The 15,932-nt window shown below is 39.5% G+C and overlaps 1 protein-coding gene across 5 annotated transcripts in view; it reads right to left on the reverse strand.

Annotated features, from left to right (window-relative positions):
• FBXL20 (F-box and leucine rich repeat protein 20) overlaps positions 1-15,932 on the reverse strand; it is a 105,409-nt gene continuing 89,477 nt past the window's right edge. For 3 of the 5 annotated variants that reach the window (XM_024979915.2, XM_024979918.2, XM_024979919.2), the window contains 6 exons: positions 13,929-14,059; positions 12,256-12,316; positions 11,090-11,134; positions 9,373-9,429; positions 8,161-8,373; positions 1-6,793 (listed from right to left, as the gene is read on the reverse strand). In XM_024979915.2, the coding sequence (XP_024835683.1) occupies positions 6,686-6,793; positions 8,161-8,373; positions 9,373-9,429; positions 11,090-11,134; positions 12,256-12,316; positions 13,929-14,059 (615 nt within the window). In that variant the 3' untranslated portion in view covers positions 1-6,685. The remainder of the gene's footprint in view (positions 6,794-8,160; positions 8,374-9,372; positions 9,430-11,089; positions 11,135-12,255; positions 12,317-13,928; positions 14,060-15,932) is intronic. The other 2 variants (XR_003030626.2, NM_001435015.1) reach the window with 2 other exon arrangements.

Consider the following 15,932-nt stretch of genomic DNA (forward strand, 5'->3'; position numbering starts at 1 on the left):
TTCACAGCTTATTTCCTTTAATTACATCATAAAACAAAAATTAGAACATACAGGAAACAATAATAGTTACATAACAATTTACTTTATATATTTATATATAAAAAACATTTTTTTTTTTTTTTTAGTCCAAAGATTTTTAAAGCAAAAGGAATCCTCTACTGCCACCTTGGATTTTATTTATTTTAAATAACCCTCCCTCCCCCCCACCCCCCAATCTCAAGCGCCAAAAGTACTGGGTGGAAACACAGTTGCTTGGACAGCTAATGGAAGCTGCTGTTAAGTCACCACGGAGGAACTGTGTTGGCCCCAGGGACTGGCTAAGTGTTGGGGCAGGCCTGGCGGAGAAACAAGCAAGCAGCGGCTCCCACACACCGAAGCTCTCACTCCAGGGCAGGCCGAATGGCTGGACAAGGCTTAGGCCAGACAGCGATGTTGGGGATCAGACCCTGCCAGTCAACTGTTCTCTGCATTTTACCCCTTCCTCAGGGAGTGGGGGTGGAGGCGGGGCCATGAAAGGGTCAAACAGCCTGATTTGAAGATAAAATTTCTCCCACAGCACCATTTACCCATCCATCTCTGTCCCAAGCAGAGTCTGGCAGGCAGGGGGAGTCCTCACAGTTCTCTGAGCTCTGCACAGCCTGTTTCTCAGGTCTGCGCTCTCAGGGTCACTGGAAGGTGGGCAAAGGTGAGGAGAGGAGTTGGGAAACGACCAAGGCAGGTTACTTGGAAAACAATTCCTGGGAGGAGGAAAAAAGAGGCAGCCAGAATGGGAGGCATCTGAAGGGTGATCATAAAACAGGAAGGGAGAAAGGCAAAATTAAGGCCTTTCTCTCCCTGGAGCAACTCTTCGGACTGAGTAGTCACAGATCCTCAGGGGCCAACTCTGAGAGCTGCAGCATGGTGAGGGGAAAAAAAAAATCCCCAAGTATCTTATGATGAGCCCCATCTCACAGATCTTGTATATGTTAGAGGTTAGTGTATTTTTCAGGGGCAGGGTAAGGAGGGAAGTGAGAGAAGAAATCTCAGGCTCACCTCTTCCTGTACTTATTAGAAATTAACAGTCATCAGAGAAGCACAGATAAGAAATTATTCTTAAGAGAAGGGAAGGAGAAAAAAAACAAAAAACTGATGTAAACCCAGAAAAGTAGCAGCAAAGGTTTCACTTATTATAGGTCTATTATATAGCACTAGGAAAGAAAATCATTCAAGTCTTTAGGCAGGGAAAGGTAAAGGAATTAATCAAACCATGCCAGTTAGAGACTCCTTTTTCAAGTTAGGATTTTCTAAGACTTTAGGTTCTCATTCACTAGTGCCATAAAAAAAAGAAAACAAAGAATAATGACATCAGGGAATGAGAAGGGTTAGGCTAAGGTAACAAGCACATACATGTATGTGAGCAGCAGTGTGGGACAGATCTGAGTTAATAGTAATAAGCAGTATAAGAGACGCTGCAAGCCAAAACTTAGTGGGGCAAAGCTTTCTTCCTTCACTTTAATTAAAAAAAAAAAAAAAGAAATTACTTCAAAGGTTTTCCTGCGTTCTTGGGGCTTTGGCAGTTGAGAATACATGTGTCTGCACAGCTCTCTTCCCTCATCTCTCCCTGAGATGGGGACTCTCATTTACTTCCTACCTGCTCTTGCTCTGGTGGAAACCACACCCAGAAGTTGCTGGGAAGCACTGGTGGTGTTCAGAGGTGCCGATCCCTTTCTGGGTGACACTGGTCTGCTGTGTGCAAAGTAGAAGCCCTCCTTGCCAGGAAGAAGGGCATGGAGTTCATTAGATGGAAAGTAAATCTGCCTACAGGCGAGGCAGTTGTTTCTACATATTCAGGACCGATGCTCGTACCTGAAGCAAAGTACCCCAGTTCCAGAACCAATTTTCTCCTTCACTTTGAATTGCAACTACCATTTCCCCACCCTGATTCTTCAAAACAAGACACTGAAAAATACAGAAAACCAAAAGGGTCAACTGATATAGTTTTGGTTGTTCATGGTTCTTTTTCCTAAAAGGGCAGTGAACCACCCTGCCTGAGGAAACACTGAGTCCCGACACCTGGGAACTAACCTCTACCAAGGGCTTACTCAACAAAAACAGGAGGCAGAGATGAAAGAATTGCATTACGGCATTTTTTCTTAACACCCATGTAAACCTGTCCAACAATTTTTTTTTCCTGCTGAAAACTAAATGTACCTCTCTTGGGCTCCAAAGATTCACTCAGACTCAGCTGAGAAGTTCTTACTGACTTTCTTAAGGATCAAAGGTTCCCGAGATGTGGAACTGATGTTCTTAAGGATAAAAATGGGCAAAACAGGTAGACTTGCCTTGGGGTATGGGGAAGGGGGATGGGTGGGCTGCAGAAGCCCTTCATGCAGAAAACTCACTTGCCTCAAATGGTAGAAAGTTTGTTTCAAGTGGGAGGGCAAGTTAGAGCAGCATGCTCTCTTGCTGGAGATGTCGACATGTTACATTTGGACATCTGGACACAGCAAATACAAGCCAAATTACCTGGATTAATTATACCCTACTGAAATGGTTGTATACAGGTTTCTGTATGTTCCAATCTTCTAATTAACATTTATGATAGAAATAAAGGTGAGAGGCTGAGACTTTGTGACTCCCCTCACCCTCCTACCACTTTAGGGTTCTTTGGTTCAAGATCATTGTAAGGGGGAGGGTTCTGCCTCAAGACCTCCAATGAAACATCCTATCTGTCTTCTCAAACAAGACTTGACTAATTCACATGGCTTAGGTTTGAGGTGGTTAAAGATCCTAGAACTGGTGGGCAGATAGAGAAGGCAATTTTTTAATAAAATGTTCTGGAAGCTCAAAGCATACCAATGAAGGAGTGTCAGCCAGGATGCACAACAGGGATAGAAAATTAACCTTAAATCATGCACACAGGGAGGGTAAAAAAGCAGAACAGACCGATTTCCTTTAAACCCTTCCTCTCTCGTGGCAGTTGTCATGAGCAATCTGACTTTCAGCTCAATAAACATTAAATGGACAAGGGTCCACCATGACCAAGTGCTCCTTGCTCTAAATAACATAGTCACCAAGGATACGCTGCCCATAGGCAGGTAGGAAACCAACTCTTCTTTCCTGGGATACTCTCACACTTCCTAACAACTTCAAACTAAGACAGGTTCCAACTTATACTTTGTTTAGCCTCCCATGGCATTTGTGGGTTATCAAACCAGTAACAGTGCATTTTACAAGGCAATTAGAAGAAATAAAAGAACTTGACTGCTACAGCACTGTAGCTATATTGAACCATTCAAACAGTTTGGAAAGCCTGAAATAAAGCATCATAAAAATATTCACCAGATTTCTCTCTAAAAGGTGATATAAGGAATATGAAAAATTTCTGACTTACATGTCTACTAAATCAACTTAATGGATGTGGAAATTTATAAAAACCACTTAAGTAATACTTTTACATCCACTAAAGAACAGAATAAGATGAGAAATATTTTTTACATAAAAGCACAATGTGCTTTCATATTCCAAATATTGGAAAAAAGGGAAGAAGCCAGATTCCCTTATTCCTTATATCTGACAGTTTGATTTCAAATTCAGTAAGCACACACCAAAGATCACTCAGTGAAAAATGGCCTGAGCTGCCTTACAGTTACTGAATTCAAGGTTGCCCAGATCAGGACAAGAATTCAGAGAGGAAGCCAGATTGAAGACATGGAAATAAATTAGCAGTATCACTGGGAGTGAAGCTTTAAATAGAAGGCAAGGATGGGTATATAAAGGAAATGGGAGAAGTCTATGCAAAAAAAAAAAAAAGCTGGAATCATTCCCTTCATAGGTAGGGTCAATGAAGATGTAAAAGATACTGATGATGCTGGAAACCATAAGGGGAAAAGGATGCTTAGAAAAGAGATGATCTGGATGTGTAATAACTTTGAGGATACCTTCTTACTTTGCCCAAATCTCTTCTCACTTTTCACTCTGGTTTTTTTTTTAATTGAAGGCACACTCCAGAATCAGACAAAGAGACCAATAAGTTTTTCCTAATGTTGAGTCAGGAAATATTACGTTCAAATGACAGGACCCTTTCCACTTGACCAAAACTTACCATGGGTTCTCAAAGTCCTGTATCATTAACCGACACAGGTTTCAGATTGGCATAAAAATACATGTCCTTCCAAGCTTTATGGGCCTCAAGTTTTCTTGAGAAAGGAACAAGGCTCCTGCCTGACCATATACACACCAGTGCTGCATACTCCAGGGCCTTTATGCTCTCACTGACTCTGTTCTCACCTGCACAAGCCCGCAGAGACTTGCACAGGGGTGCACTCTTTGAGAAGAGAAACAGCATTTTCAAGACATTCATGTACTAGTGAATAGGTTTGTTCCTTTTTTAAATAAAGAAGTACCTCAAGAACTTCAACTGTTGGGAAATTAAAATCCACACTCACTAATAAATCAAGGTTTTATTCAGGCACTATTTTTTTTTTTTTAAACTTTGTATGTTAGAGCTGTTGCCCCCTAAATACATATACATACATATATATATATATAAGTTTTGTTTGAGTGAGTTACCTGGGGATCTGAATATTTTCAACCACATTTAGAAGTGTGTGTGCAAATGTGTATATGTATATATGTGGGATATAGCCAGGAGAGTGGGTCTCACTTTTAAAAAATATATTCCTTATGTGGTAACCTGAAAAGAGGATAAGGGAAAGGAAATGAAAAATACATATAATTTGAGCTTTTAAAAGGGTGTAATAATAAAATTAGATTTAAAATAAATTTAACATGCTAACTAATGGTGGATAGTAGGTTCCTAGGACCTTTTCAACTAATTGCTTATGGAAAAGTAAATCACATTTTATTCTTACATATGCTAGTATTACTAACACCTGCAGCATTAAAACAAGCCTTTTCACAGCCTGGATCATGTAGAAGATGACCTAAGATTGTGGTGCGTTGCACATTAATGTCCTAAAAAACCAAAAGTCATCCTATTAAAAAAATCACACAAGGTTTCTAACCTTGATGTTTAGAAATCTACTTCTTACACTTCAGAAACTTATTTTATTTCCCTCATCCTCTATGATTTTTTTTTTTTTTTTTTTTGATGGGGGGGAACTTCTTCTTTGACTTTGAGTCATGGACACTGAATACTCTGCTCTAAGTTCTGGTGACCAGGCTGCCCAACACACTGAACCCCCTACTTCCTCTCAATGTTCTATTTCTGCCACCCCAATGCCTTTACCTGGCTTCTCTGATATTTCATTCATGGAAAGTCTGTGCTCAAGAGAGAGATGGCTGATGGGTTCTGAAAAGGTTCTAGTCCTTTGAGGCTCCAACATTAGATATGATACCAAACACTGATGTACAGTTGACCAGCTGTGATAGGGTCATTCTCGCATCCCTGATAAGCTGAAATGGGAGGAAAAAAAGAGAAACAGCCCAGCTCAATCGCACAACTCCTTGAGCAGCATTCCTGCTAAAGTAGAACAAATCTCACAGGCACAAATCAGAGATGCCACTGATCACACCTAGATTTTGGTCAACACACAATATTTGAGCTTTGGTGGCGGTGGCTTTCAGTTTCAGCTTTGGGATTTGCCATTCCACTCTTTTCTAATAATGCATTTCTCTCTCCTCATTAAGTTAGATGGAAGGAAAAATGTGCAGAGGGGAATACTGGGTGTATCATGCATATTATCATTTATCACAAGATACAACAAAGACCAAAAGGCAAAGTTTGTTTTCATCAAAATAGTCTTAGCTCAATTTCTTCTCATAATTTTTCTTGACTGGCAAAGATTCAGGCAGGGTCCCCTAATGGTAAAATTTAGAATTAAAAAAATATTTATTGATAATGTCTCTTTTAAAAATGTTTGGTAACCCCAACTAATTATCCAAAATGCAAATTGTAAACACAACAACAGCAAAGGAGTAACAACTGAGTGTGAGTAAGCAGACTATGAACAGATGACAGATTGAGCAAGAGTGCAGGAGGGAGCAACAGAGAATGAAAGACAGGTACACAGTGTGCTACAGACAGTGACAATTTGAGTGAATAAGTCATCACATCTGGACCACAGTGATTTCAATGCAACCATTTAGCAAACCTCTGGGCCAAATACTAAAACACAGTAGGAGGAATGGACAAGCCTTCTTTGTGAGCATGCTCAGCATGTTGGCATGGGAACAAGGAAGCACAGCAGCTCTTTAGTCATCTCACAATGGATGGCTACCATTTATAGGATGCAAAGAAATTTTCCCTCTGGTCCCTGATACAACATGTATTGTTTTTCTATGCTTTCCTTGACCCTGGAGGACTGCAGTTGCTGTTCCAAAATTGCCAAAGAAACCCCTTAACAAAATAAAGAAACCACAGTAGCAGTAAAACTGGGTTTGCTGGAATGCCCCCTTCCATCTACCTTGCTTATGATTTTCTTCTGGGCACATCCAACAGGAATGGTTAAGTTTTACCAATCCACATGATAAAGCCAGCACGAACTCAGTCCCCTGGTCACAGAGACAGACTGGGTCAGGGTGAGAGTGGGTATGTGTATTTATGTGTGGCTCTGGGGATCTGGACACCGCCCTCACTTTGTAACCTTTGCCCGGAACACTGGGGTTGCTTCCAATGGAGATCCACGGTAACTCTAGAAGTGTCATTAAATACTCAGTTCACCAAGGTTGACCACCTCCATTGTCATAGGATGATGCAGCATCTGCAGAAGCGCTGTCTGCTGCCCCCTACTGATGGGGGTGGAGTGACAGGTGCGAAGTAGGCGTGGACTTTAATATTGGGTAAATGGGTCTGAAACAAGACAGAAACGTTACTAAGAGGGAGGCCTTCAACAGAAACAGCAAGGTTGCTTTTCAGAAAAACCAGAGGGACTGAGTGGACACGAAGGCAGAACAGAGGCTGAGCACGGACAGCATGTTGAGACCTAGGTTCTACTTCATACCATCCCAGATTATTCCAAAAGACCATATTAGTTCACATACCTTTGGCTGCTGCGTCCATAATAATAAAACTGGGGGCAAAGGTCATGCTAATCTCTTAACCTGTCCCAAAGGGATTCCTGGTTGGATTCCCATAGCTGGAAGAAATTATATAAACTTAAAAATTAATTTTTTCCAAGCCATTATGGACAATGTTTCCTCTGATATCTTTAAAAACCCATTATCCTCTTTTAACTAACATGTTTCTAACATTTACTACATAAATGGTTTCTAAACTCCTACTATGTTCAAGGCATTGTGCTAGTTCTGTAAAGGGACAATGGTCAAGATAGAGATCCTGCTCTTAGGGAACTTAGGAGTCTAGACATGCACACAGATAGCTAGACTGGAAGAGTGCTAAGTGATTCTTGAGGATTCAGAGGTGGAATCCCCGGCTGGGGTGGAATCCAGCCAGGCAGACCTAGGGACCATAGGCCACAGAAGCAGCTCTGGATGACCTGTGGCTTTCCTCTTTTGGTAAAGAAGAGATACGGATGCAAGGCCTTCCCACTGCAATTACATTCTCAGTCCTCCAGGTCTAAAGGGAGAGGTGGAATTGAGGTCAACTGGAACTTCAACTTAAATCTGCTGCTCCTTTATGCACTCCGATGCTATTAAGGCCAACACAGATATTTTTAAAGGTTGGTTTTAAGGGCCAAATTAAGCAGAGGGCCTTTCCCACAACAGGTGTGGAGCAGATGTTCCAATAAATGTCTGTTGAGCAGAACAATCCAACACAAAGATTCATCCAGTCTTTTATAACCTCTTTGCTGGCAACCTGTCTTTCAGTGATTTGGCTATACATGAGTCTGTTATGAAGGATGGGGCAAAAATAAAAGGTAAAAAATGGTGATCCAACCACCATTTGCTGTCTTAAAAAAAAAAAAAAAGATTCCTAGCACAAGAGTTTGATATGAAAGGCTATACAAATTAAAAAATTTAAACCCCATTTAACTAAATATTTTTTCATTTTTTTTTTCATCCTGCTAAACTTCCATCAGGAACAACAGGAAAGAACTATCTACCCTTAGGTTTCCCTGCCATCTTTTTTTCTCATTGTTGAAAATCCAAGTAAATACATAAATCACAGGAATCTAAACCTTAGAAAAGGAAATGGAGGGGGAAAAAAAGAAAGAGTGCTGAGAAACTAGAGCCAGAGGATGATGCTGCCATCTTTACCCTGAGTCTCTTGATTCCAGCCCGCGTGATTTGCTGGCAGTCATAGAGTTCTATCCGCTCGAGGCTGTGACAGCTCTTCAAGTGCTCCAGGGACGCATCTGTGATTAGGGGACAGTTGTCCAGTTCAATCACCTCCAGCTGGTCATGGGCGCAGGCCCCGTTCCCCAGGTGACGAATTCCATCGTCTGTGATCAGCTCACAGTGAGACAGACTCTGCAGCCAAATAGAACAGGGAAGGACACTGAAATATTTAATAGCATTCTTTGAATCAGAGGCCTGTGTGTAACCAGGAAAAAGAGCTTGCTGGTTTGATTCCGAAATATATCGAGCCATCACTAGAGCCATGTGGTGAAATGAAGAATGCATATCAGAGTTGGTGGGGTTCTGCTTTTGATAATCAATGATCAACATTTCTCTGGGTGATTCTAAATACATCTTGTGAATTCCTATAATGACCATGAAATAGTTCATAAACAAAATAAGACATCTCCCACAACCCTCTTGACACACAAATTATTAATACTTTTCCTCTCTTACTGGGACAAGGGTGGGGGTGGCACTCAAGCTTTTCCTGTAAACATTTTTTTGAAATTTGGACTAAATATTGAATACCTGATGCAGGGCATGCCCAAATAGTTTATTACCTGAAGATGATTCTTACAGCTGTAAGATGTGGTCACCTGTTAACTTTACAAGTTTTCCTTAAATCCCTGGTTCTTCCATGTGAAACACAGAACCCTTGACTGAAACATGGTTTAATGTGCCACAGAACACCAAAAATGAGCCTAGATACAGAACAGACAACCTGAATTCTTTCTCACAGTGTTACTGGAAGCAGTAGCAGAAACTCCCTCCAAGTAAAGCTTTGATTGGTTCTGTTTTATAGGAACATTTAGTCCCAGTGAGAAGGAAGCAGACTGTATTTGGGGCCATCTCATCTCTTGGATCTCTAGAAATTTAAGCATCATTCAGGCTGGAGTGTAATTCATGCAGGAGGGAGAAAAACTGTCAGTTTTCAATCTCTAAGCATCGATAGAGAAAACATTTAACTTTTCCAGTTTCTATCTTTCTCCCTTAGACAAGTCCTCCCTTGGTCTTCTGTAAGTTGACAATTTGGAGAAATATACTTTCCCAAGATGGTAACCAGACACCAATAGAGCTCAGTTTTGAATAAATTCAATAAATATATAAAATTTCCAAAGTCAAACTCACCAATACTTGAAGTCGAGGACAGTGTATAGAAAGTTGGATTAATGTGCTATCTGTTATCTGAAAGAAACATGTAAGCTTATTTTAGGTGTAACTGCAAAAAACTCATGGGCCATACCACATTTGACTACACTTCCAGTCTGATATCCTGATAATTATCAAACAACAGAATCTTAAGGTTGAAATCCCATCAGCTACCAGAACCTGTTTTTTGAGAATCTATCCAGGCTAGACTTAAATTCATCTAGTCATCTTTGAACAGGTCCGTTGAAAATTGTTTTTGAAATAAACGAAAACTTGTCCCCTCATAACTTCTACCCACTGGACTTTGTTTGATCTCCTTAGAACCATCACGGAAGTGAATCAGAAGACACTGTTCCATGAAAAAAATTAATGTAGGAACATCCTCAAGTTTTTAGATATCTAACCCATATTTTTACAAACAATGCCACAACTCAGGACTGGTAACTGGTATGTCAGTTATTTCCCTCAAGGATGGCAGAAAGAAGCTGCTGGGTTAACTACGAACATTCAATAAGGAAAAACTCCTGAGAAACAACAGTCTTTCATAATTATCTTAGGATGAAAAGTAAATCAGCGTTTCTTTTCAAATTTGTCTCCAATTCTGAAATTATTATTATAAATCACATAACTCCACAGGGGCTAAGAAATGGCAGGGGTAGGGGATTATAGTGGGCAAGCATGTGTGCATCATTCAGAAGGAGTGGACACCGGAAAGGACACACAGGCACGTGCAAGAGACGGACGTGAACATGTTTTAGTTTAATTAGGATTGACAGGTACTAAGTAGTGTCCAGATAACAAACAGTTACCTGGAGTATATAGAGTTACTGAATATATAGCTGCTATAGTTACCGAAGTATCTTTTATTCTTTATTTTTACCATTAAAAAAATTCACTGCTTTTTTAAAAAGTTTTTATTTTGGCTGTGCTGGGCCTCATTGCTGTGCACAGGCCTTCTCTAGTTTTGGTGAGCCTGGGTTACTACAGTTGTGGTGCTCGGGATTCTCATTGCAAAGGCTTCTCTTGCTGTGCAGCGCAGCCTCTGGGGCACACAGGCTTCAGCAGTTATGGCGCATGGGCTTAGTTGCCCTGTGGCATGTGGAACCTTCCTGGACCAGGGATCAAACCCATGTCCCCTGGACTGGCAGGCAGATTCGTTACCACTGGATCATCATGGAAGTCCACCTTCTTTTCAGGAGTCCCCCTTTAAAATTTCTCCCTACCCAACCAACAAACTCAAAGCTCTTAACATTGGTAATAAAAGAAAGTGTTAATAAGGTAGTAAGTCTGCCTGCCTGAAGGACAGGGTTCCACACAGAGTTGGGTCTCTAGGGTTTATGATATATGAGGCTCCAGGTCCAATTAAGCTAAAAAGGGACAGATATCTATCAGTGTCGTGGGGCTTTAATTATTTACTAGTATCATAACCCTGTAGATCTAAAGAAATATCTTAATATCTTTATGATCTGAATGCCTGATCCTTCTTTCTTTCTAATGGCAACCTTACTGATGACATGTATTTTCCTAGCACAAATTGCATGAGCACCTGTGCCTGGTATGCCTGGATGACACCTCAATAAATGGACAGCAAGCAGGCTCTATAATATGTGAGGGTAGGGAATTGAACGTTCCGACGTGCATGTATTATGTACATTTCTATTATACTGTATTTCCGAGTAAAAATCCACAATCTTACCTGAACACACTCTTCCAGGTCCATCTTTTCAAGCTCATGGCAATTCTGAAAAATACAAACAACCCAACATTATAGAAAAAACATTTAAAATACAGGAAAAAATTAAGGTCAAAAAAATAAATGGTATTAAATGTACCGATGAAATCTCAAGAGCTTCAGAACTGGTGTCATTTTAATACCACTTCCTACCTTATTCCATTACTTACACTTTTTTAAAAGGCCTGTATCATAGTGAATTTCTCAATTATTCCACACTTAAAGTATCTACTATCTAAGAAGTCCAAAGGAATAAATTTCCTGAATATTCACTGAGATAATATAGAGATCCTTTCAACCAAAAACAATTTAATGAAAATGATTTCTTTGGAAGCACAGGAAGGGAATCTGTGTCTTAATCTAGTTATGCCAAGCGCTGCCCCCTGTTCCCTCCCCCATTAGTATTCCATTGATCTGCCCTGAAAGCAAATGCCCTTTCTCGTGGTCCATTACACTGGTCAAAGATGGTATACTTTAAATACTATTATACAGTGACTTAAAAGCCCCTTCATGTATTAATATCTTGTGGAGAATACAGAAAATCTCTTAACATCTCTCCATTTATGGAGAAGGAAATGGCAACCCACTCCAGTACTCTTGCCTTGAAAATCCCATGGACGGAGGAGCTTGGTGCAGGCTACTATCCATGGGGTCGCAAAGAGTTGGGCACGACTGAGCGACTTCACTTTCACTTTAAAACCATAAATGTAATTGGTTTTCCTACCTTTTCATGCCAAGTTATTCCATTAAAAATATAATGAAAAAAAAATCTCTCCATTTAGATTAGGCTTACATGTTTCTTTCAACATTCATTCACCAGTTGCACACCAAATAACCAAGTAAATCTTTCACAAAGCACTAGGAAATGCCTGCTCAGTTTAACCTAGCATCTTATGAAAAAGTGGAAAATCAAGTCTCTTGAAGGAGTGTCATGCTCTCCAACCCATGTCTACCTTTCCAGAGCACTTGCCTGAAGCTTCTGCCCAAGAATGCTCAGGAACACCAGCCACAGATGTATTCTCCCACATCCCATTCCTCAATTTTCTGTTCCTTACATTTCCCTATGTTGTTCATTCTTCTGAAATTAAAAATCCTGAACAAAGCCTACAGAACCTGAAGAAAACACTTACCCTGGCCAGAGTGGTAAAGCCTACATCGGTTAATTGAGAACATCTTGCCACTTCTAATATTCTGTTAAAAAAACAAAGTGAAAGTCAACCCCTTGGTCCCTGAAAACTGGGTCTTCTAAAAGAGCAAGAATTTAAGAAAACAACCTCCTATTCCCTAAGGTCTATGTAACACAGAATGACATTCACAGCTAAGCAAGTCTGTATACAGATCTTGCCATTCTCTTTCATGGAGTCATCAAAAAGTGGTCCTGTAAATATATTTCAGGGTGACGCAATCAGAAGAACATAATAGAAGCTTGTAGTTAATGCCAAAATGCATGATAAATGCATTAAAAAGCCTTCGTGATAGCATACTGCTTACCCCCAGAGGGCAGCCTGCTCCTAGAAAACAAAGGAAATGGAGATAAATACTCTGTTTCAGTTAATCTTGCTGCTAAAGTAAATTATTCTCTTTCCCTATTTCACATGTAGGTTCACTCAGATTTAAACAGCTTTTAAAAATACGATGAAGGGACTGGTTAATCACAGGCCTGTCCCAAATAAGAAATTCCATATATATGAAAAAAAATATCCTTAAGCTTCCTGCCTCCTCCCACAGGCTTTCAGGGAGGCCCAGCAGAGAAGGAAGCTGAGCTGGCAGTCACTCTCCTATTCAGGAACTGCTGAACACAACCCTAAACACCAACCACAGGCTTGGGGAATCAAAAGTAGTAGCTCTTTTCTGTGCAAAGTCTGGTGGTGTCTGTATGACAATACCGAAGAACACTGTATGTTTGCTTACAAATTACTAAAAAAGTTAAAGCAAAACCATATAAAGGCCCATGGCCAGATCATTACAAAAAAGTTTTAAGAAAGTTTTTATTGGTTTACAATGATTGTTATAGGTAAGAAAAGTGGTTTTGTAGGTTTTGGAGCTAGACTGCCTGGGAGTGAACACTTATTCCTTCCCTTACTAACTGTGAGACCTTGAACTGTTTACTCCACCTCTTTGTGCTTTGGTTTTCTCATCTATAACATAGAGGTGATAACAGTGCTTATATGGTGTTATGATGATTAAATGAATTAATATCTGTAAGTCGTTTATGGCTGACACGTTTAATATGTAAGTACAATGAAGCTTTGTTTTAAAGGCTGAAAATCAAGATGGGCTTGATGCCATGTGTCTGCTAACATAGCATTCTTAGTAAACATTCAGCCAATCTTGTACTCAGGTAGAGAAGAGGAGCCACAGAGAAATAAAGCTTGCTTTAAAACCATCAGTACAAAAGAGTTGTTTTTTCGCTTTAAATATTCCCCGCTATGTACCTGACATCATTACTACAATAGAATAGGTAGGCCTCTATAAATTTTCTTCAGAAAGAAATTACATGAAAGCATTAATAAGAGAAAATGACTTTATTTCTTTTCTCAAGTAATGAGATAAAATGTTGGTATTTTAGTACTAGTTATATTCTAGTATGGACAGCAAGAAGTAGAAAATGAGGACTATGACCCCCAGGTTCAGGCCAATTACATGTAATCAAATGAGGTAGGAAGCAAGTAGGTAGGCATCTGAAAAGGTAGTAGTGGCCTTGTAGAGTCTACCTTAGAAATTTCAAGTTTCCAAGGAATGAGCATGAGTGGAGGCTGCTGCTCCTTTTCTCTGATTTTTTGAGATAAACAAAAATGTTTACCTAAGCCGAGGGCAGTTCTGACCTAAAGCGTTCAGGATGGCATCTGTGATGTTGGAGCAGCCAGAGGCACAGAGGGACTGTAACTTATGGCACCCTCTGCATATAGTAATGAGACCTTCATCTGTGATTTGCTAAAAAAACAAGAGGGAAAAACCCAGAGTTATCAGTAACTTAGCAGAAGATAAAGACAAAAAAAGTTACCTCTGTGAAGTAAGTGCCAAAAAGAAATAAAAGCAGATTTGATATTAATCACGTAGCAGACCTAAAAGAAAATGAACACTTTCTTTCTTCCTTCCAGTTCCTTTTGATTTAGTTTTCAAGAGAATCTGTGCTCATTGCTGGTGCAAAGGGAAGAAGCTATAATGGGGTTCTTTTAACCTAATGGGAGTAACAGGACTGGGAACAGCATGGGGTGCATCTTGGTGTAGGTTCAATTAAATGATTTTAAAACCTAGAAAACAGATAAGAACAGCAGTATTTTAACAGTATAAACACATTTACAAGTTCAAAATTGATACTAAGTTACTTTAACAACCTGTGGATGACACTACTGCAGTCTTATATCAACCATAGATCCATTTATTTCTAAATTTCAGTTTTATAATATAAAGACTATCCTAATTTAATGGAAACAGTTGTATCCAACTCAAATTTTGTATGTTTCAAATTACTGTTTTAATTTTAAAATGAAAAAGAACACAGAAGATGTTACATTAAAAAAAAAAAGGTGTCACGTATAAACATCTTATATTGGATATAATCAACATTCTAATTTATCCCTATCTTGATAGATTCACTAATTTTGTGTAAGCCTCAGAATAAAGCTTTCCTGTCATCTCTGTTTAATCAAGCAGTATTCTTCGGTTGTAAGGACAACTGAAACAAACAAACAAAAACAAACAAAAAACCCTCAAACTTTAAATATTCATTGCTTAAATCAGTACGCTCTCAGTATTGTAGAACACACAACTGAAAATGGATGCAAAGACAGATACAAGATCTGTCATAAGAATGAGTTGATAAGGTGTATATACACAGGAAAGTATTGTGAGGGCTGTGCTGCCTTTTTTTCCTTCACGTTTTAAATTCTGTAAGGGATTATTGAGGAAAAAAGATGAAGAAAGTCATATTACCAATACTCATGATTTTTAAAAAGAGTAAAAATCTACTAAACTTTTATGTTTTCAACTTAGTCAAGAAAAAGAGACTGCATTAAGTACATACTTCGGTCACTTCAACAGTTTCGGGCAGAAACTTCAAGAAGTCTTATGAATGCTGAGAATCATTTCATCACATTGCACAGGAATGACGGATGGAATGACTCACGCCCTAAGATCTGGGTGAAGGTAAACAGTAAAATAAACACATGACGGAGCTGGTTCTTTATGCCAGAGGGTAGAGGAAAGGAAACCAAAACGGTAAACGCTAGGCATGGTATGTATGTGTTTATATGTAACATAAACATGTAATACCTGTGCATGTGTACATAAATAAAATCTGAAGATGTATCAGTTTTTTCCTATCACTGTAAGATGACAGTTTCATGTTTACAAAAGTTGTGTAAGATCTTTCTTTCAGGCCAAAGACTTTAGTTTCATAAATGAAAGTAGGCAAATTTCTGGTAGTTAGCAACTATGGGAATCAAAATATCATCTCCTTAACTCAGTCTCTAGGAGCATCTTAAACATCACTTTTAGCACCATCCTTGCAGTCTACGGGGTCGCACAGAGTCGGACATGACTGAAGCGACTTAGCAACAGTAGCAGCTTAAGGGCTGGAAGGACAGGATGCTTAAACTGCACAAAACATGGCCCTATATGTGTCACCCTAAAATGACCACTGTGCTCTTAAGTCTCAAGTGACCAAAGAATAAACAGAAAGTATAACCACCAGAAGGGTTAGCAAAAACAAGGAAAACCCTAACTTTTTTCACTGCAACGAGAGGCTCTTACTCCAAAGTAATACACATACGTAATTTTTAAGGCAAGAGAGGAAAGTTAAAGG

Source organism: Bos taurus, chromosome 19 (genome assembly GCF_002263795.3).
Source record: "Bos taurus isolate L1 Dominette 01449 registration number 42190680 breed Hereford chromosome 19, ARS-UCD2.0, whole genome shotgun sequence".
Lineage (NCBI taxonomy): Eukaryota > Metazoa > Chordata > Mammalia > Artiodactyla > Bovidae > Bos > Bos taurus.